Genomic DNA, 23,538 nt, shown 5'->3' on the forward strand with positions numbered 1-23,538 from the left:
ACTTTTGTTGCCAGCCTCAAGTGGTCATTCAAAGAACTGCAAGATTTGCAACTTCTGTGTTGACTTCATTTTTCAGCTCTGGCAGTTAGAGTTTAAATTGGCACTGCAGTGCAGCGCTGAAATAGACACAACTAGGCTCTGACTCCATTGCCTCATGAGACAGATGGATACCAAAAAGGTACTTAATTTAAACTCACCACAAATATTTAACGTGACAAGGTCAACCTCAGCAATTCAACATTTACAGCCAACAGATTTAGTTGAGTTCTTTAATGTCTCGTAAACATCATCACTATCTAGCATGGTAGTGGTGAGACTCGTTGAACACAGGAGACAAAAGAAATATACAAAATAAGAGTCAGAAAAGTAATGAGAGAAAATCATAAAAGCACAGTAAATAATTGAGAATCATAAAGAGTACTGTATCCTATTACTGCTACTTTCACTGGAGTAAACCCTGAGCTTGAACATAAGAAGAAGCCAAAAAGTATAAACAGGAAAAAAGTTGGCAGTTTTCTTTGAAAGAAAGAAAGAAGATTCTGTTCACTCTAAAAATAAAATGCTGTTTTTGCTTAATCTAATTATGTCAACTAGTCCCACAAAACTTGGGTGTTTAAATTAGAAACATAATATGCAAATCATCCTAATAATTCTTACAATTTACTTTTTACCTTTAAACAACCAGGTGTTATGGAACAGGTTTACAAAACTGGATTAAGCAAATATAACATTTCAGTTTTTTAGAAGTAGGTGGAATGGCTTTTTAAGAACATATTTCCAAAATCAGACTTGATTGCATTGTTGGGTTTTCAAATTATGAAACAACAGAAAATAAATGAGTAATATTTGTGTTAGCTGAAGACAAAATACTGATGAAATCAACTTCATAAAAATTACCACAAATTTAACTTTAATGAATTCACAATTTTTAAACATAATTAATTCTAATACAAAAGAAAATCAAACAATACATCAAACACAAACAGCTGTAGCGTCACATCTTTGCAGGCCGTCACAGAGGGAAGCACCAAATGCTCTGTGCAAGGAGAGTCTAGGTGGTGGCCGCCCAGGCCCTTGCATTCTGCTGACACCGCCTTCTCTCCTTTCAAATCCTCCACTGGAGCAGTTTCTTATAGGTTCAGTTTTTTAGGGGTCACATCAAACACCTTTTCAGTCATACGTTTTAAAACCAGTTATTCCTAGGCTTTTTCAAAGTCAAGGAATGAACCCTGTAAACTGCAGAGTGAATAGATGAATAAATGAGTCCATTCCCTCAAGGTTGTTACAGGATAACTCAAAAACAATAAATGCCATCATCTTATACATCTCTAAATTAAAAGGTCATGCAATGAGGATAAACTGATTACAATTTAGTGAACGTTCACTCGCTAGATCAGCTGAAAATGCAGCTTTGTTTGCTTATGGAACATACAATATATCTGTCTGCCACCTGCTGGACATGTCTATAATTATTGAAGAGAATAATCCTAATGTACATGATGGGAATTATGTGCATGTACGGGTGAAGCTACATGTAGCTTTAAATGAGCTTATTTGTCAGTTAAATTTTGTTGCCAAAAATTCCACAAAGCCTTTGAAACATTTCTAAAAGGACCCATATTGCAGTTCTAGAGCCAAATTGTTTCTGCCTCTGATGCTTTAAATGGAAAAGAGTTGCCACTTGCCACACAGATTTTCCACATAAGGAGCAACATTTTCCACATAAGGAGCAACATAATAGTCCTGTAAAGCCACGATATTAGCGTTATGTGACTTCCCTGAACAACACTTCTTCTGGTTTCAGACATGGCAGCAGTAAATGTGGTGCTGATCACCAAACACTTTCCAGGAGAAGAAAAAATATGGCCCCATCCCCTCCCGACGGTGGACTGGATGCCTGCATGGACTCTCATCAATTGTTTTTACGTTGTGTTCTGTATTGTAAACTTTTTTCGTAGAATGGCCCAAGTAGAGGGTCACCCCTTTGAGTCTGATCTGCTTGAGGTTTCTTCCTCAATCTCATCAGAGGGATTTTCCTTGCCACTGTCGTCTGTGTGCTTGCTCTAGGGGTTGGTAAGGTCGGACCTTTCTAGTCTGAGGCACCTTGAGGCAACTTTGTTGTGATTGATTATTGACATTTTTATACACAGCCAAGACTGGATCCATCAAGATTAAAGTCACCCATTATGAAAGGTGCGGAATCTGGAATCTTCAGGTAACGTTGACTTTGTGCTACATCAGTCTACATCATTTAATCTATGAAGCCAATAGACAAAGGTGTTGCTGAGGAAATGATGCCATACTAAGGTGCTCTGCAGCTGAACACTGTGTCTGTCTGTATCACACAACAAGAGGGCTGGCGCCGTGGGCGTGTCTCAGGGAGCAAGTCACACTTCACATATGGACTTCTGTGACATACAGTAAATAAGTCTAAGTTGAGGCTAAAGTTGGCTTTATACGTTTAGTCGTATAGCATTAGCTCATGCACAAATATAGAATTCTGAAACATGGAGGATGTTTACTGGATTTGCGGACACAAGAACTGCTCCAGCAACAACTCAAACACTCGCGCCACAGCGTCGATCTAAACACGGAAGGATAGAGGGAGTACGCGGCTTACGAACAGCCACAACGCAACCTTTGTGTCCCGCAGGTGATCCTATTAACTAAAGCTGGAGGAACCATTCTGCTAACAATTACAACCACGCTCAAAGACAACGGGCTTGTACTGGTACTGCGGGCAAACCCCCCCCCCCCCCCCCCATATTACACAGCGGCCTCAGAGGGTCAGTGTGACACAAAGCTCCTGGGAATCATCAGTGTCTGTCTGAGGCTTAATGTGGTTACTTGGTTAAATGTGGAATTCATTTCCAGCCTCTAACCACAGAGCTTTAAAGCTACAGGGCGTTTATTAGCAGAACTGGAGTATAATGTTCACAACCATCTGTGCATTTGTGTATAAATTACCTGCAACAATGGATCTATGTGTTTTCATAACTTTAGAATGAACCCCTCATAGCTCCATAGGCACGGGGCGCCTCATGAAGACCGCCACGTTGCACCACCGTCTTGATACAGTAACCCCAAAAAGGGACATACTCCACCTCCATACAACTCCACCTTTTGCATTTTGCAATGCAAGTGGAAGACTGAAGAAAAACATAATGGAACCTGTGTCTCCTTTTTGCTAGTGCAGGTTGGCAAACCTTCATTTTTTGGGAAATAGAGGATCACACGTTACATTTCACAAGAAACAACAAGGAAACGTGAATCTCACTTGCTGCTGAACCAAAAACATGAAGGGAAACAAAATCATGGCCGGCTGTAGCACAATGCAGTCTGTATGTTCACCACTAGATGTCACTAAATCCTACACACTGTAGCTTTAAGGTGCTTTTTTGTTGTTGTTGCTTGAGACAGATTGCTGATTAAAAGCAGCAGATCAGAAGAAATGAACACAATATTTTATTGTTATTGTTTTTTGTGCTTGAAGAAAAATTTCACAGCTGTCTGTAATAATTAAATCTGAAGTCGCCAACAGAAGAATAATTTTTCGCTGTGTTGGAGCCATTGAACTCTGAATTCAACTCTCAGCGATCAGTCAAGTGTCCACTCAGGAGCCGCCTTTGTTTTTTGTTTGTTTACTGTCATATTGTGATTCACCTGCCGATTTAATGCTGTTAATGCATTACTGTTTTCATTGCGAGCTTGATTTTTGCTGCATTCTCTGGTTGCAGTTATCAGTAAGTCAGGCATCAAAAGTTCGACTTATGACAGCATCAAAACTGAAGCAGTTCTTTTATTTGATTTGTCCTAAGGCTCATGATTTATTGATTCTTCTGCCTTGAGTTCTTCTGAATGAATGTGAATCTTAGGGTTTGATTCTGCTCTTCACTGCCCCCCCCCCCCCCCCCCCCCCAACATCCCGCTCCCTATTTATAAAACCTGGAATTTCCAGGAGTTCTGGTCTTTGTAGTCCAGACAGTCAGTGGTATTAAAATTGAGCTTCCAGGCAGCTTGGTCCTTGTAGTCCAGACAGTCGACGGCTCCAAAGCCCAGTGAAGCGGCTGTGTAGCCCTGGGAGGAGAGCGAAGCAGGGGACTGACTGAGGGGCACCCCCATGGAGGAGGCCGTGATGGGGCTCAGGGCGCCTCCGGTGCTGGACAGCTGCGGGTGCATGGGGGACAGATAGGAACTGCAGTCAAGGCCTGTGAAGTAGGAGGAGGAGCCTCCGTAGCTCTGGCTGTAGGCCGGGGCCTGGGTGTAGGTCATGGGGTAGGTCGTAGCACGCTGCATGCAGGGGGTGGTGGAGGCAGACAGGGGGTCTGGTAGCGGGGAGATGGAGGCGGGGCTCCAGATGGACACGGTGGCACTTGCGGAGCTGGAGCTGGGGGTGATGGCTGTGCCTGGAGGAGGGGGTGGGGGGCTGTAGGGTCCATTGGTGGCGTTGGCAGCAGCCTCAGTGTTTGCCTCTCGGGCCGGGGAAGCCTTCTTTTTGGGGGGCCGTGGCTTGGTCTGACCTGTGCTCTGTTGCTGCTGCTGGCGGCACTTGGCACGACGGTTCTTGAACCAGACCTGGAGATATCAGTGGGTCCATGAGGTTTTAAAACAAATGTCAGATCAGCTGGTGAAAAAGATCATTTATCAACCAGAAGCTTCAAATGCTTAGAACAACTGGTCTCACAATGTTGATTCAAACTGTTAATACAGAATGTTAAAAAGAACAACAAGATGCAGTTTTGTAATGTAATACCTGGACCCGGGACTCAGGCAGGTTGATTTTGAGGGCAACCTCCTCCCTCATGAAGATGTCCGGATATCGGGTTTTGGCAAATAGAGCCTCCAGGATGTCCAGCTGTGCACGTGTAAAAGTGGTGCGCTCGCGGCGCTGCTTACGTGGAGTACCTAAAAGAAAAATCAGAAAATGGTTATTATTATTATTTGTTAATTTATTTGTATTACATCACTGCTTATGTTGCTGTTGTTATTAAACAAATACTCCAAACCAGATTGTCCAGATGTTGTCACTGTGAATAGCATTTATTTGTGTTTAAATGATGCTAAATTTCTACACACACATAAAATTTAAATATTGGCTTTAATTAAACTGATTTTGTGAACAAGTTCCACAAAATTGTATTAGGTTAGTTAAAAGAAAAATATATTAAGCCCATCTCAGAAAATTAACTAGATGTTTTATTAAACTGAAAACAGATTATTTATTTTCTGTGTTTTATTCTATTTTGTTGTACAACTTTGTTTTTAAAAGTTTTGTGAATAAAGAAATACAAACAAAAAAGTTAATATAAAGTCGCCAATCTACCTCACTCACTTTTTGATTGAGGCTTAGCAAGCAGTTTGGAATCAATGAAGAAATTACAATGGTAAGTGCTTTCAAAAAAAATTTGAGGACAATTTTAAGTTGTTCTCAAATTCTCAGTTTCGTCTAAATTTTCATATAAATTCTCAAAGCGTATAAACTTTTATGCTGTTGCTTTCACAATCACTGCTCTAAATGTTTACAGCAAATTTCAAACTGTACTTTATATATATATATATATATAGTATACAGTACATCTAAGTATACCCCCCAATTTCATTATACCCCCCCCCCCACACACACACACACACAATGACAATAAAGACTATTCTATTCTAGAATGTAATATATATGTTATATATGTTAATAATGTTGTATTTTAAAATATTAACCTACAGAAAGTCTTGAGAAATATAAACCCAACTTTTACATGTTTTGGCTGATTAAAACAACAATCAGTCCACTCTAAAAATCTAAAAATGAAATGTATTTACTAAATCTAGTTCTGTCAACTACTTCCACAAAACTTGGTTATTTAAATAGAAAACATAATATGCAAACAATTGTAACAATTTATTACAATTTGTTTCTCCCATTTAAACAACCAATTTTTGTGGAAACGGTTGACATTACTAGATTTCATTACATTACAGCTTTTCAACTAATTCAACATTTTGTGTCACATAAAGCAAATATGGTGTTCCTGAATAATGATCTTTCTTTTAGGCTCAATTAAATTCATGTTAAACTTGGTTTAGAAATTAAAATATATAAAGTGAAAGAAAGGAAACTGTATTTTGAAAGAATAAAAGTTAGCTGACTACTGCCACAACATTTTGTTCACTTTTGTATCAGGCTGGAGTTTTATCATATTCTCCATCATGGCATGTTTAAAGGATGAAAAGGCCAAACTTTCAGACTCGCTCTTCACTTTTGACAGATGTTGGTGAAGAATGAACATGGTGAAAGCTCGGTGGAAAAAAACGTTCCATTAAAACAACAGATTGTTTCTATACACTCTTAGAAATGAAACATACACTGTTAGGCATAAAATTTAACTGATAAAGTTAAGGTAACTTTTTCCACATAACACTGTTAATTAAGTGCAAAACAACACTGTCATTGACATTAAATAAAGCAAATGAAACCTTATTACTTAAATCCCAATATTGTGTTGCACTTAATTGACAAAGTTATGTGGAAAAAGTTACATTACCTTTATCAATTAAATTCAACATTTTATTTCTTAGAGTGTAGTCCGCATGAGAGCAACATGAGATTCCATACACTATTTTTATTGTCTTTTTTTTTAATTAATCTTCCAAACGTTTAGGTCAGGCGAGCACATGTAACGGCTGTGATTATAGACAAACAGATACGTTAACTCCAACGGCTGGACCGTGCCAAATATATATATCTATATCTATATATATATAGATATAGATATATATATATATATAGATATATATAGCATAAATCATTTTTCTTTTTCTTTTGGTTGATTTTTTTTTTTTTTTTTTTTTTTTTTACTTACTGGGATATCCGACGGCGGCGGTGTGGAGCAGATCCATGCCCGGGCCGGACAGCGTTAACCCGTTCACTGCGTAATGTGGCTGTTAATGTAGGACATCATTCCTCCTGCCGCCTTTAAACTCTCTCTCTCTCTCTCTCTCTCTCTCTCTCCTCTCTCTCTCTCTCTCTCTCTCTCTCTCTCTCTCTCTCTCTCTCCCTCTCACACTGGGGACCGGCTCTCCAGGGTCTCTCTCTCTTTCTCTGCCTTTGAGCCAGGCACCTCTGCTGAAGTTAGAAATACAGCAGGTGTGTGCACCTGCGGTTTTAGGAGTCAGGGTGAGGTCTCTCCCTCTCCGTGCCGTCTGAAAGAATGCCACCAACAACAACGCAATTAAAACAACAAAATTAAAGAAGAAGAGGAAGAAAAAAACGTGCTGTGTGATGCGCTCTCTCAGTTCAAGCCGCGTGCGTAATGGCTGTGCGCACTGAGCAGGTCCGCGGTCGGTCCGGCTGATGGCTACAGGGAGCAGGTTTGGGTCCTGAGCAGAGGTTCAGGCTGCAGGCTGCGAGTGAGGGCGAGCTGCAAGAGTCCAGGCTAATTACAAGCAACTTCTTAACAAAGTAACCACCCACATCCCTCCTCTCTCTCTCTCTCTCTCTCTCTCTCCTCTCTCTCTCTTCTCTTTCCTCTCTCTCTCTCTCTCTCTCCTTCTCTCTCTCTCTCTCTCTCTCTCTCTCTCTCACACACACACACACACACACACACACACACACAGTCTGCAGCGCATACTCATTTATTTTAGAGTGAAGCATATTTTGATTCCTGGAGATTGATAAAGATTTTTATTATTATTATTATTATTTTACGCACTAGTTCACTACAACTAGTTCCCCTTTTTCTTTTCTTTTTTTTTTTTACCTTACTGATATTAAACCACTGCGAGCAATCGGGCCTCTGAGTGCTTGAGTAATGGTTGAAGACTGATTCTGAGAAAATATTTTTCCACAAAACGGTGAACAGTCAGGAGGAGCAGAACTCTAAATGAACTCAGACCGCGTTTGCACAAACATTAAAGCTGCGTCATTAAAATATTGTATTTTCTACGTAATTACAACACGTGATATTATAAAATATCGCTGACTATTTATCCACTCGTGGTGCTACTCCTCATGTAACCCGTGGATTGGGTTGTAAAGTGAGACCACACAGAGGTTTGACTACAAACAATATGTTATAACTTCTGTAGTAAATATTTGCAGCAGAAGAGGATTGCCCAAATTTAGTTTAAAATAACAGAACAATGAATACAGAACAACTAAAAATGTTATTATTCATATTATTATTATTATTCATATTATTATTATTATTATTATTATTATTATTATTATTATTATTATTATTATTGATCATATATCATCTAGATATTTTTCAATCTTTACTTCAGTTATTATGCGACAATTTTTGAGCTGAACTTTTACATTAATGGTGAGACTGAGTTTGGAGGCAGAGGTGGCGCAGTGAGGAGCGGATCATGGGTGCAGGCAGGCCGGATTAAAATCACCACAAAGACCGCGTTGTTCTGCTATTGAATCCCATTCAGATCCCCAGCACGCTCCCTCTGAGCCATTCAAACATCCAATAATCAATAATAATTATAATAATAAAAATAATAACAAAACTTAGATCCATTTCTGTCTCGTTATCACGTGTGTTATTTGGCGCTTTTGTTATTACTTTTTATAACCTACAAACTACACGGGATATGGATCGAATGATATATTTTATATAGAGAGAAAATGTTTCAAAATCAGAATTGAAACGAACAAGCATTGGATTGTCTACAGCAGATTCCCATGCAATCCCATGGATTTTTTGGATTTTAGTTATAGTAATGCCACCATAAATCTAATAAATCCATTAATACACAAAATCCAACCGGTTTTTAGAAATATGTTTTTGTCACCTCGTGTTCTCTGAGGCCGGCGGGCTTTTTAAAAAAAAACTCTCTGGGGTTTGTTTGTTTGTTTGTTTGTTTGTTTGTTTGTTTTGGTCTGTGTCATCATCCTGACAATTTCACAGTGTCCAAAGCCGATTCTGTGCGCTTGTTAATTGAATCGGATTTCTTAAAATCCACACGGGGACCCATGTAAAAGTGTGTAAGGGGTTTATCTGGCTTTGTACAGCCGAGACACACAGAGAGCGACATGCGCCGAACCGACGCCTCTCAAAGGCTCCGAACCAACAACTAAACGGGCCGCTGATGCTGCTGCCGCCGCCGACTCCACATCCAGGTACCGTGCCGTCATTAGTCTGTTTGTTTGTGCGGAAATAACCTGACACAGCCGTATATATACTAACTGCGCAAGTTTCCAAAATCCAAACTGAGTGCAACTGAGCGGAAAAAAGTCACAGGGTGTCGTCTCAGGGCGCGCGCAACCCCGCTGTGCGCGCGCGCTTTTTGCGCCCTGAAGGTCCTTTGAGACTTTTAAGCTTTTGGAACAATTTCATATGTTTGCATTTTTGCATTTTCTTTTTGAATCAAACAAAACTTTTTTTTTTTTCAAAACACAATATTATAACAACAACAACAACAACAATAATAATAATAATAATAATATAGGTTTTTCCACGCTGCCTTGGGAAATCGATAACCACACTACATAACAAATATAATCGATGATCAATTCCATCATCAAAATGAATATTATTTTATTTGGTTCATTGAACACTAAAGACTGTGCCATAAAACCCGGGATGTTAATTAAACTCAAACTCTTTGAAGAAGATGGTTGTTTTAAACCATTTAAATTCAGTTAACTGTAAATCATTTAAGCATTAAAAACATTTAATGTAAGACAAAAAACCCACACAATTTGCATTATATGAACTAAATCCATTCAGTGTATCAAATTTAATATTTTGAATTATTTTACTCTTATAACATTGTTTCAACTAATTTGACTTGATTTATAAAATGCCTACCAAACACAGGTTATCTTCACATTTACTCTTTAATTTTTTCTACTTCTGTGCAACGTTTGTGTGTTTTATTGTTTTAACCATAAGAGTAGTCAATTTAATTTTACGTCAATTTTAATGATTTTATACTTTAATTATTTGTGTTAGGCACCCCAGTGGCTTAAAAAAAGAGAAGTCAGAGTGCACAGATTGGAGCCAGACTGTACACTCTGATTTCTCTTCTAGTTTATATTTGTTCTTGTGCTGAGCTGCAGGTCTGAGCTCTGAGTTCAGTTAGTTTATCTTTCTTCCTACGATCACTTGTGCACGTGCAAATGAACCGTCCATGAGTAAATGTGGAGATGTCTGTTCTACTTGATGTGGACATGTCCTGTCTCTTGCAATCAGTCTGTGAGCGGGACTTATGTCCTTTTTTGTCCTTTATTTAACACAATGATGAGAGAGTTTGAGGGGAGAGCGAGGAACTGCCTGCAGCCAGACAGTTTTTTTTTTCTTTCTTTCTTTTAATTGTTCACGTGCGTGCAAACGAATCATCTGTGAGTGGACTGGAGATGTCCGGACTTTTTACTGGATGTGAATATGTCCTGTCTCTGGCAATCAGTCTGTGAGCAGGATGTATGTCCTTTTTTGTCCTTTATTTAACACAATGATGGAGCTGCAGCAACCAGACAGTTTTTTTTTTCTTTTAATTGTTCACATGTGCGTGTGAACAAATCGTCTGTGAGTGGACTGGAGATGTCCGGACAAAAAAAGTCTGGACTCACAACGCAAAATACAACAACAAATACAACTAAATTCATACATCAAGCAAGAATGGGAAAGAATTCCACCTACGAAGCTTCAACAATTAGTGTCCTCAGTTCCCAAACGCTTATTGAGTGTTGTTAGAAGGAAAGGTGATGTAACACAGTGGTAAACATACCACTGTACCAGCTTTTTTGAAACGTGTTGCAGGCATCCATTTCAAAATGAGCAAATATTTGCACAAAAACAATAAAGTTTATCAGTTTGAACATTAAATATCTTGTCTTTGTGGTGTATTCAATTGAATATAGGTTGAAGAGGATTTGCAAATCATTGTATTCTGTTTTTATTTACATTTCACACAACGTCCCAACTTCATTGGAATTGGGGTTGTACGAGGTCTGTTAGAAAAGTATCCGACCTTATTTTTTTTTTTTCAAAAAACATATGGATTTCAATCGCAGGGGTGGTGGCCAAGTGGTTAATGCGCTTGGTTTCAGTGCAGAAGGTTCCGGGTTCAAATCCCACCCCTGCCACATTTCTCCATGTAATGTGGAGTTGCGTCAGGAAAGGCATCCGGCGTAAAACCTATGCCAATTCAACATGCAGATCCACCTTGGATTTGCTGTGGCAACCCTGAGTGCAAACAAGGGAGCAGCCGAAGGGTCTTACTTACTGTATGGATTTGAATCACGTGTGATTACATCAGACATGCTTGAACCCTCGTGGGCATGCAAGAGTTTTTTCACGCCTGTCGGTTACGTCATTCACCTGTGGGCAGTCTTTGAGTGAGGAGTCGCCCACCCTCTCGTCCTTTTTTCATTGTTTAGGAATGGCTCAGAGACTGCTGCTTTGTTTGATAAAAATTTTTTCAAAAGCTGTAAGGCACAACTGAGTGGACACCATTCGATAAATTCAGCTGGTTTTCGGTAAAAATTTTAACGGCTGATGAGAGATTTTGGTCTGGTAGTGTCACTTTAAGGACTGCCCACGGCGCCTGATGGCGATCTGCGCTTCGAGGCGGCAGCGTCTCGCCGTTTCAAGTTGAAAACTTCCACATTTCAGGCTCTGTTGACCCAGTAAGTCATCAGAGAACAGAGAACTTTCAGAAGAAGTCGGCATGAGGAGTTTATTTGGACATTCCATTGTTAACGGACATTTTGTAATGAAAGAACGTGCGGGCAGAGTCGCATGTCGGGCTGGACCCGACCGCGGGGGGTCGCGACAGGAAAAACACCTCAGTTGGAAACCTTAACGGGCAAGTTGGAACATGCCCAAGCTGTTAAACAATTTCTCAGTTACTCACTTGTTGAAAGCCATCAAAGCCGCCTGAATTTTACAAATGGTTTTCATCACAGAGGTGTTTTTCCTGTCGCAGCGCACACAGATTCGCCAAGTCGTCACGGAAACAACTCGGTGAATTTGCGCCCACGTCTTTCATTAAAAAATGTCCTTAAACAGTGGAATGTCCAAATAAACTCCTCATGCCGACTTCTTCTGAAAGTTCTCTGTTCTCTGATGACTTACTGGGTCAACAGAGCCTGAAATTAGGATGTTTTCAGGTCAAAACAGGCCGACGACGGCGCCTGGAAGCGCTGTGCGACGTCCCGCTCCGTGGGAAGTCCTTACACCGACAGAAACACCCCATAATCTCTCATCAGCCGTTAAACTTTTCACCGAAAACCAGCTTAATTTCTCGAATAGTGTCCACTCGGATATTCCTCACAGGTCCAGAAAAAATTTTGATAAAGCAACGCGCGCCGTCTCGAGCAGCGTGTGAAACAAAGGAATTCAGCCGAGAGGGCGGGACCACATCTCACTCAAGGCCTGCCCACAGGGAAATGACGTCACCGACACGTGTGAAAAAACTCACGCATGCGCACGAGGGTTCAAGCATGATTGGTGTAATCGCACGTCATTCAAATCCATATAGTTAAAAAAAAAAATAAAAGTGTCGGTTTTTTATCTAATACACCTCGTAGATGCCAGGTCAAATCAGGCAAGAGGGGATTAAAACATTTTCCCTAACAATTATAATGAAATCGACACATTAAAAAAGGATCACTGGCATCTTGCATATATATTTTTAGTTTATTTATTTGCTGTAATATTGCAATTTAGTACTGTGATTAATGAAGTATCACCGGCTTGGTTAGATTTTTTTTTTTTTTTTTTTTTGTGAATTGTAAAGTCTGTACACCATAACGGAATTGAAATGACACAATCATAAATATTTGGGCAGAGACCATTTTTCTCATCACTCCAACAGAGTTTAAATGACCCAATCAGAATGTTATAACTTTTGTCTGCTTCATCAGTTATTCAGCTTCACAGTGGAGTGGCACAGTGATGGACCTTCTTAAAAAGAGGTGTAATTTCAGCAACAAGACATAATGTGTGTGTGTGTGTGTGTGTGTGTGTGTGTGTGTGTGTGTGTGTGTGTGTGTGTGTGTGTGTGTGTGTGTGTGTGTGTGTGTGTGTGTGTGTGTGTGTGTGTGTGTGTGGGGCTGGTGATGCAACAGACAAATTTGTATTATCTCCAGTTTCTGCGATCACAGCCACAGAGGTTTATAACTCCTCAGCTGTGTGTCTTGGTCTTTTGTTTATTTTTGTGTTACATGGTGTGATGTTTTCTGTGTTGTTTTGAAGCTCTGCTGGTACTCTGGTTGCATTAGGACCTGGTGCAGCAGCAAATTAAGGACAGCGACTACATAAGAGGCTTAGAACATCTAATCTACACACACACACACACACACACACACATCCCATTTTGGAAAAAAGCACTCATACACATCCCGAACAACCATTGTTTTTTTATATATTTGTTTTGTTTTTAATTTAGTTTTCATTTTCTCCAAACTCTTTTATTCTGTCTGTTGACCTGAACTTCCATTTCACTTTGCAAGAGAACATTTGCCCATATGTTGCACTATTTCTATCTTCCATTTTCATTAGCAAATGTTACTACACTCTAAGAAATGAAACACGGGGGTTTTAAATGTCATGAACAGTATTATTTTCAATATAATGCAATTGTTAATTTTAGGGATTTAAGTAATAATGTTTCATTTGATTTAATTAATTTCAACTACAACCCCTGGCAAAAATTATGGAATCTCGGAGAATGTTCATTCAGTTGTTTAATTTTGTAGAAAAAAAAGCAGATCACAGACATGACACAAAACTAAAGTCATTTCAAATGGCAACTTTCTGGCTTTAAGAAACACTATAAGAAATCAGGAAAAATAACTGTGGCAGTCAGTAACGGTTACTTTTTTAGACCAAGCAGAGGGAAAAAAATATGGAATCACTCAATTCTGAGGAATAAATTATGGAATCACCCTGTAAATTTTCATCCCCAAAACTAACACCTGCATCAAATCAGATCTGCTCGTTAGTCTGCATCTAAAAAGGAGTGATCACACCTTGGAGAGCTGTTGCACCAAGTGGACTGACATGAATCATGGCTCCAACACGAGAGATGTCAATTGAAACAAAGGAGAGGATTATCAAACTCTTAAAAGAGGGTAAATCATCACGCAATGTTGCAAAAGATGTTGGTTGTTCACAGTCAGCTGTGTCTAAACTCTGGGCCAAATACAAACAACATGGGAAGGTTGTTAAAGGCAAACATACTGGTAGACCAAGGAAGACATCAAAGCGCCAAGACAGAAAACTTAAAGCAATATGTCTCAAAAATCGAAAATGCACAACAAAACAAATGAGGAACGAATGGGAGGAAACTGGAGTCAACGTCTGTGACCAAACTGTAAGAAACCACCTAAAGGACATGGGATTTACATACAGAAAAGCTAAACGAAAGCCATCATTAACACCTAAACAGGAAAAAACAAGGTTACAATGGGCTAAGGAAAAGCAATCATGGACTGTGGATGACTGGATGAAAGTCATATTCAGTGATGAATCTCGAATCTGCATTGGGCAAGGTGATGATGCTGGAACCTTTGTTTGGTGCCATTCCAATGAGATTTATAAAGATGACTGCCTGAAGAGAACATGTAAATTTCCACAGTCATTGATGATATGGGGCTGCATGTCAGGTAAAGGCACTGGGGAGATGGCTGTCATTACATCATCAATAAATGCACAAGTTTACGTTGATATTTTGGACACTTTTCTTATCCCATCAATTGAAAGATGTTTGGGGATGATGAAATCATTTTTCAAGATGATAATGCATCTTGCCATAGAGCAAAAACTATGAAAACATTCCTTGCAAAAAGACACACAGGGTCAATGTCATGGCCTGCAAATAACAATTGCAAGCTGTTATAAAAGCCAGAGGTGGTGCAACAAAATACTAGTGATGTGTTGGAGCGTTCTTTTGTTTTTCATGATTCCATAATTTTTTCCTCAGAATTGAGTGATTCCATATTTTTTCCCCTCTGCTTGGTCTAAAAAAGTAACCGTTACTGACTGCCACAATTGTTTTTCCTGATTTCTTATAGTGTTTCTGAAAGCCAGAAAGTTGCCACTTGAAATGACTTTAGTTTTGTGTCATGTCTGTGATCTACTTTTTTTCTACAAAATTAACAACTGAATGAACATCCTCCGAGGCCGGTGATTCCATAATTTTTGCCAGGGGTTGTACAATATTGTTTTGCACTTAATTGACAAAGTTATGTGGAAAAAGTTACCTTAACTTCATCAGTTAAATTCAACGTTTTATTTCTTACATAGTAAATTCACCAGTGTAAAACTAACACCGGCAGTGTTAAATTAACACTGCCAGTGTACATAAGGTCCTACTCTGGCTAGAGTGGGACCACATGTTAACTGTCAGTGTTAATTTAACAGTGGTGATTTTATTGTGTAGGGTGTAGATTTTTCACTGAACAAAGAGCCCAAGCTTTATCACATACAGTTTGTCAGAGAAAAATATTATTGTCAGCCAGTGAGGTTACAGGTTCAGTGATACAATTGCAGGCCATTATTTTATTTTCCCTCATGGTTTTGCTTCCTTGGCAACTGGGATCTACAGTAGTGTTCAGAATAATAGTAGTGCTATGTGACTAAAAAGATTAATCCAGGTTTTGAGTATATTTCTTATTGTTACATGGGAAACAAGGTACCAGTAGATTCAGTAGATTCTCACAAATCCAACAAGACCAAGCATTCATGATATGCACACTCTTAAGGCTATGAAATTGGGCTATTAGTAAAAAAAAAGTAGAAATGGGGGTGTTCACAATAATAGTAGTGTGGTATTCAGTCAGTGAGTTTGTCAGTTTTGTGGAACAAACAGGTGTGAATCAGGTGTCCACCATGTAAGGATGAAGCCAGCACCTGTTGAACATGCTTTTGCTGTTTGAAAGCCTGAGGAAAATGGGATGTTCAAGACACTGTTCAGAAGAACAGCGTAGTTTGATTAAAAAGTTGATTAGAGAGGGGAAAACGTATACACAGGTGCAAAAAATTATAGGCTGTTCATCTACAATGATCTCCAATGCTTTAAAATGGATTAAAAAAAAAACAGAGACACATGGAAGAAAACAGAAAACCACCATCAAAATGGATAGAAGAATAACCAGAATGGCAAAGGTTCACCCATTGATCAGCTCCAGGATGATCAAAGACAGTCTGGAGTTACCTGTAAGTGCTGTGACAGTTAGAAGATGCCTGTGTGAAGCTAATTTATTTGCAAGAATCCCCCGCAAAGTCCCTCTGTTAAATAAAAGACATGTGCAGAAGAGGGTACAATTTGCCAAAGAACACATCAACTGGCCTAAAGAGAAATGGAGGAATATTTTATGGACTGATGAGAGTAAAATCGGTCTTTTTGGGACCAAGGGCCGCAGACAGTTTGTGAGATGACCCCCAAACTCTGAATTAAAGCCACAGTTCACAGTGAAGACAGTGAAGCATGGTGGTGTAAGCATCATGCTATTGGCATGTTTCTCCTACTATGGTGTTGGGCCTATATATCGCATACCAGGTATCATGGATCAGTTTGGATATGTCAAAATACTTGAAGAGGTCATGTTGCCTTATGCTGAAGAGGACATGCCCTTGAAATGGGCGCTTCAACAAGATAATGACCCCAAGCACACTAGTAAATGAGCAAAATCTTGGTTCCAAACCAACAAAATTAATGCCTCGCAGATGTGAAGAAATCATGAAAAACTGTGGTTATACAACTAAATACTAGTTTAGTGATTCACAGGATTGCTAAAAAAGCAGTTTGAACATAATAGTTTTGAGTTTGTAGCATCAACAGCAGAAGCTACTATTATTGTGAACACCCCCTTTTCTACTTTTTTTTACTAATAGCCCAATTTCATAGCCTTAAGAGTGTGCATATCATGAATGCTTGGTCTTGTTGGATTTGTGAGAATCTACTGAATCTACTGGTACCTTGTTTCCCATGTAACAATAAGAAATATACTCAAAACCTGGATTCATCTTTTTAGTCACATAGCACTACTGTTATTCTGAACACTACTGTATGTTTTCCTTCTGTTGTTTAGCATGGCCGAAGTCTGGTCTGCTTGAGGTTTTTTCCTCAGAGGGCGTTTTTCCTTACCACTGTCACACGTGCGCTTGCTCTGGGAGTTGGTAAGGTTAGACCTTACTTGTGTGAAGTACCTTGAGGCAACTTTGTTGTGATTTAGTGCTAAATAAATTAAATAAATTGAAAAATAAATTGTGATAAGTAATATGTATGATCCTCCATTTAACAAAAATGAGGGTTTTCAATCTTGTTAGCATGCACAAGCAAAGAGTGAATGATGTACAGTGCATCCAGAGAGTATTCATAGCACTGCACTTTTTCCAGATTATTTAATGTTACAGCCTTATTTCAAAATACAGCAGATGAAATTAATTTTTCCCCTCAAAATTCTATACACAATACCCCGTAATGACAATGTGAAAAACATTTTTAAAATTTTTGCAAATTTATGAAAAAAATAAATAAATAAATTACATGTACATAAATATTCACAGCCTTTGCTATGAAACTCAAAATTGAGCACATGTGCATCCTGTTTCCACTGATCACCGTTGAGATGTTTCTACAGCTTAATTGAAGTACACCTGCGGTAAATTCAGTTGACTGGACATGATTTGGAAAGGCACACACCTGTCTACAAGAACCCGATGGTCACTCTGCCAGAGCTCCAGCATTCCTCTGTGGAAAGAAGAGAACCTTCCAGGAGGACAACCATCATCCACCAATCTGGCCTGTATGGTAAAGTGGCCAGACGGAAGCCACTCCTTAGTAAAAGGCACATAGCGACCCACCTGGAATTTGCCAAAAGGCATCTGAAGGACCCTCAGACCATGAGAAACAAAATTCTCTGGTCTGATGAGACAAAGATTGAACTCTTTGGCGTTGAATACCAGGCATCAGGTTTGGAGGAAACCAGGCACCATCTTTATAGTGAAGCATGAGTGGCAGCATCATGCTGTGGGGATGTTTTTCAGTTGCAGGAACTGGGAGACTAGTCAGGATTGAGGGACAGATGAATGCAGAAATGTACAGAGACATCCTGGATGAAAACCTGCTCCACGGCACTCTTGACCTCAGACTGGGGTGACAGTTCATCTTTCAGCAGGGCAATGACCCTAAGCACACAGCCAAGATAGCAAGAGATCTGAAAATGGCTGTGCACCGACGCTCCCCATCCAACCTGATGGAGTTTGAGAGGTGCTGCAAAGAGGAATGGACAAAACTGCCCAAAGATAGGTGCACCAAGCTTGTGGCATCATATTCAAGAAGATTTAAGGCTGAAATTTCTGGCAAAGGTGCGTCAACAGAATATTGAGCAAAGGGTGTGAATACTTATGTGATTCCTTAGATTTTTATTGTTAATAAATTTGCAAAAATTAAAAAAGCAGCTTTTTCCATATTGTCATTATTGGGTGTCGTGAGTAGAATTTTACTCCATTTTGGAAAAAGCCTGTAATATAACAAAATGTAGAAAAAGTGAAGCACTGTGAATACTTTCTGGATGCACCGCATAGGAGAGCAACTGCTTGTTGCATCATATCCCATGTGGATATGATGGACTCATTCTTTTGTTTACTGTTTTGTTGGTTCATGTCTGTACTTTTGGACACTGAATTTCAAAAATATTGAAGGAGTGCTCCAAACACTAAAGTGATGATTGACACATGGCCTCTGCGACCTCTCTCTCTCTCACTCTCTTTTTGAATTTGTAAAGATTCAGGGTCAAAAAAGTTATTTTTCCCAGAATCCTTCCTTGATGAAGCATTGGTAAGAATGGTTTGGGGTCACATGATGTGACACAAAAAGGCCAAAAAACGCACAAATGCTGCATGCAGACATTTTTTCCGGCACCTCTGACATCATGTTGTTCGATACACGCAGTGTATTTCTGCATGTCTGTGCATGCACACCGTGTGTATTTCTTGTGTGTGTGCATATGTGTGTGTCTGTGTGTAAGAGAGAGAGCTACACGCTCACACGCACAGAGTTCAGCCGATTTATCATAATATGCTTTATCTGAAAAGTAAGTATCTTACCTCGGGATAAAGGGAGGAAAGAGGGGTTTGTGGCCAGATTGACAGAGGAAGGGTGGACGGAGAGAACCGAGCTCTCGCCACACAACATCCAAGAGCAGGACCTTCCATGCTGTGGCTGAATCGATCACTTTTGATAAGGTAAAAGATTGGCTGATGGAGCGGTGCTGACCATGCGTGCTGTTTGCTGTGAGACAGACAGGTGCAGGCTGAACCAGGTCGTTATTGTAAATAAGAATTTTTTTCATAATAACTTACCTGGTTAAATAAAGGTTAAATCAAAATCAAATCAAATTAATGTCTTACTGGTGGAAAGTATCAGATGGGGTGGAGTGGAAGGAAGAGAAGAGAAGCATGTTGGAAAAGAAGAAATAAGTGGGAAAGAGAGATAGAGAGATGGCAGATGGGATGTGTGGGAGGGGCAGAGGGCAGACGGAGATGTGAGAGGGTCTCAGCTCGCTGTGCGTGTGTTGTTTCTCCACTCGGGAACATTTGAGTCATTGTTTTAAACGTATATGCTGTCTTTGTGTTCGTGCACCTAAGAGCTGTTGTGTGTCTGTGAGGCTATTGAGGTCAGTTTGTGTTAAACCTTCATTAGGGTGATGTGAGGATTACTGCGCCATGTGTCTGCACAGCACTTTTTCATCTAAACGCCCTCATGAAGTCAATGTCCCAAGCTCTGTTACTGTTACATTAAAGGACGAGTTCACTTTTTTAAACAACACCAGTTATGTTCAAACTGTGTCAGAAATCAGGCATGTGGGCGCTGTCGACAGCTCGCCGTTTACATCATGCACTGATTAAAAAAAAAGTTCTGTGAATGGATGTGATTTAAAGATTCATTATGTATCAGGCTGGATGGTCAAGAAGTGCAGGACACAAATGCACGGCTCGAACAGACAGCTCTGGTTGTAAAAAGGCTTTACTTGAATGGATAGCAATGGGTGGTACACAAGTAGGCAGGCAATAAAAAGCAGCAGTACAAAAATCATCAGCCAATCGGCGTGGTCGAAGCAACAGGTTGGAGGTCAGGAACACACAATGAGGCAGGCAGGACAATGGAATGCAGGTACAGAGCTGGTATGAAGGCACAAGGCACTACAAACTGGCAAGGAACTAACACACCCAATGAGCTTATATAACCCCAGGCGATAATCAGCAAATCAGAAACAGGTGTGCATGAAAAGCACCAGAACAAAGGCGTGGCCAGAGAGAGGGAAACACCCATCACCAAGAACCAAGAGACAGACAAGAGAGATAGAGACAGACAGATCCAGCAGAAAAACCCAGCAAGAGAAAGAACACACAGAAAAACAAAACACAGCAGAACAGTAAAATAAAACAAACCAAAGAAAATTTCAATTTCAGTTTAATCAATTTATTAATTTATATAGCACCAACTCACGACAAAGTCGCCCCAATGCACTTCACACAATTCATAACAACACAAAGTAATTTGAAATCAAAATTAAAATCAAGAAAAGCACAATAAAAAGATAAAACACAGTAGAATAAAAATAAATTACAAAGCAAACATAAAAACAAATTAGATTCATGATGAGACAGTCTAAAAAAGTGGGTCTTCAGTCTCAATTTAAAAGTGTCCACCGTGTCAGACTGCCTAATAACTGCAGGTAGATCGTTCCAAAGAGTCGGACCACGGTAGGAGAAGGCTCTATACCCCACAGACTTCTTGTTCACCCTCAGAACACACAGAAGCCCTGCGCCCTGCGAATGCAAGAGCCGCGCAGGTACATAGGGCTTAACCAAGTCCGCCAGGCAGGAAGGTGCCAGTCTGTGAACAATTTTATAAACCAACAATAAGACTTTAAAATCCGATTGTGTTTAAAATAAAACAGAAAACCAAAGATTCAAACCCTGACATTAGTATTAGAAATGAAATACAGCATTCATAACCAGTGGCGGTTTTTAGTATGGGCGATGTGTGCCGCTGTCCAGGGCACCATTTAGAGAGAGGGTGGCACCGTGGGCACGATCACTTAAAAAAATCATCACCACAAAATAGTTTTCTTGTCACTGTCTGTAGAATTGTTAAATTGGCACCTCCTGCAGGCAGCTTCAGGCGCCCTGCTTGCTGAGGGGGCACAGAAGCAGTGAGAAGTTGAAAGAAAGAGGGGCACGTGGGGGACTGTTCACCTCTTCGTAATGGAACAGACAAGGTGGGGGGGGGGGAGTGGTTCATGTGCTAAAGTCAGTTACACCTCGACTTTCTTCCAAATAATGCACATCTCATTCATAATATTATAAATACAGATCTATAATTCCTGCACGTTTTTCTGAATTGTGTGAAATGGCTTGACGCACACAGAGAGGATTTGGCTTTCATTAATTTTCATTTATTTATATAGCGCCAAATCACAACCTTACTAATCCCCAGAGCAACAGTGGTAAGGAAAAACTCCCTCTGAGCAAGAAACCTCAAGCAGACCAGACTCAAAGGGGTGACCATCTGCTTGGGCCATGCTACAGACACAAATTCCAGAACAATTCACAAAACTAACATACAGGAAATGTTGCCGATGCACAGGACGGTTTCTGGAACAGATACCACACCCATCTCTGGATGGAGCTGCACCTCAAACAGAGCGAAAAGGGAAAAAAGCAGAATCAAGCATCAGAAAGACAACAAATACAGTGTAATTTATCAGCATTAAGCAACAAGAAAAACAGAAGAAATACTAAGGTGATTACCAGCCACTAGCCCTAAGCATCACTAAAAGACCCAGAATTTAGAGAAAATTGAGGCCGCGACACGTTCCGTTTCTTAATAAAATGAATTAAAGGAGTAAAAAGCATAGAAACATACTATGTCAGTATGCTAGCCATACGAAAGGGAAAATAAGTGCATCTTAAGTCTGGACTTGAAAGTCTCTACAGAATCTGACTGTTTTATTGACGCAGGGAAATCATTCCACAGAACAGGGGCATGATAAGAGAAAGCTCTGTGACCCGCAGACTTCTTATTCACCCTAGAGACACAAAGTAGTCCTACACCTTGAGAATGCAAAGCCCAGGCTGGTACGTAAGGTTTAATTAGGTCAGCTAGGTAGGGAGGTGCCAATCCGTGAAGGATTTTATAGGCTAGTGGCAGAACCTTAAAATCTGATCTCACTGGGACAGGAAGCCAGTGCATCCCGAGCTGTGCGCAGCCAAATCCTCTCTGTGTGGAGAGCAGCAGGAACCCGGGAACAAACGCTCTCCTCCAGTGCGGTCTGTGGATCATCCAGCAAACAAGGCAGGCAGCCTTTGAAAGCAGGGGTCTTGCCCAGGGAGTAATTCGGTGTAGAACCGCCACTGTTCATAACCATCTCTTCATAATGTATAATTCTCCCAATTAGTGCAACAGATAGGCAAAATATTTGTGCATTTTTGTGATAAAAAAGCATGAAATTTAGCACACATATTCTAAATTAACTGTTTATTTTCAGATGTGGAGGCATCCTGGAGTTGACTTCTAATCGGGGTCACTGTAGAATTACACAGGGGTCAAAATTTAAAAAATGTTCCAATTGTATTGACAGGTATACCATATTCTTTGTCTGATCATAAAGATTCCAAAAAAGTATAGTTTGGGCTATCTATGACTGAAATGTATGGAGTTATGGGGTAAAATAGCAAATATTGTGGCAAAGGTTAATTTCAGGTTGTACAGGGGTCAAAAGTTAAAGTTGCTCCAATTTTGTTTAAAAAAAGGTGACACAAATTATTGATTGAGATCTGGGGTGCATGAACACCACCCAATGCTCCTGGACTACAGAGATTCATGAGCCCCTCCAACTCCAAACCCAGTGCCGCAGCTGCCACGTATAGTCTGTTCACCCTATTGAGGTTCCAAATCTCACAAAATTTTGCAAAATCTCAGAGAGTTCGCCGCTCTGTGAGATGTCAATAACAATGAGAAATGCATTGAGTCAGTGTTGGGAAAGTGTAGTGACACGGACCCACAACAGGGGGCGTAAATGAACAGACAATGGATAAGCCAAAATATAACAATTTAATGTTGCGAATTGTGCACAACGGAATACAGACAAATGCAGTTTGAGAATGATAGTCAATTATACGAAAAGTGACGTGTGGGCAGGCTCGAGGATAGAAGACGTCCGTCCAGAGAAGAGCCAGGTCCCACACGGCTTCCACCGCCAACGGATCTGAAGAACACCGGAGCCGCCAAGTCCTGAGTCTCCAGGTGGCCACCGTCTCCACCTGTCAGACCTGGTACTGCTGGCAGGAAGCAGAGACAGTTAATGGTGGGTGTGTGGATACACACCCAGTAAATCCTCACATACAGAACCAGTTCCTCTGGGAGGGAGCACCTCCACCTCCGAAGTCGGAACACAATAGCAGCTCCTGTTAACCACTTATCTGGTTGGAGTGAGAGGCGAGGACGACGACTCTCTCACAGATCGCCAACCCAGCTGAAAGTGCACCACAGGAAAACGGCTGCAAACAGATCACA

The 23,538-nt window shown here is 40.2% G+C and overlaps 1 protein-coding gene and 1 long non-coding RNA gene across 2 annotated transcripts in view; one reads left to right on the top strand and one right to left on the bottom strand.

Moving 5' to 3' along the window:
* Positions 1-3,784: 3,784 nt before the first annotated feature.
* LOC117508198 (homeobox protein otx5-like) lies at positions 3,785-6,953 on the bottom strand. The gene is given in 4 exon segments (XM_034167867.1): positions 3,785-4,575; positions 4,754-4,905; positions 6,855-6,938; positions 6,941-6,953. Coding segments are annotated over 4 exon segments (888 nt in total). The 3' UTR covers positions 3,785-3,936.
* Positions 6,954-19,142: 12,189 nt separating this feature from the next.
* Positions 19,143-23,538, top strand: part of LOC117508199 — a 31,567-nt gene continuing 27,171 nt past the window's right edge. Inside the window, exon 1 of the long non-coding RNA XR_004560007.1 lies at positions 19,143-19,202. This is a non-coding gene — a long non-coding RNA (uncharacterized LOC117508199). The remainder of the gene's footprint in view (positions 19,203-23,538) is intronic.

The sequence above is a fragment of the Thalassophryne amazonica genome, chromosome 4 (assembly GCF_902500255.1).
Source record: "Thalassophryne amazonica chromosome 4, fThaAma1.1, whole genome shotgun sequence".
Lineage (NCBI taxonomy): Eukaryota > Metazoa > Chordata > Actinopteri > Batrachoidiformes > Batrachoididae > Thalassophryne > Thalassophryne amazonica.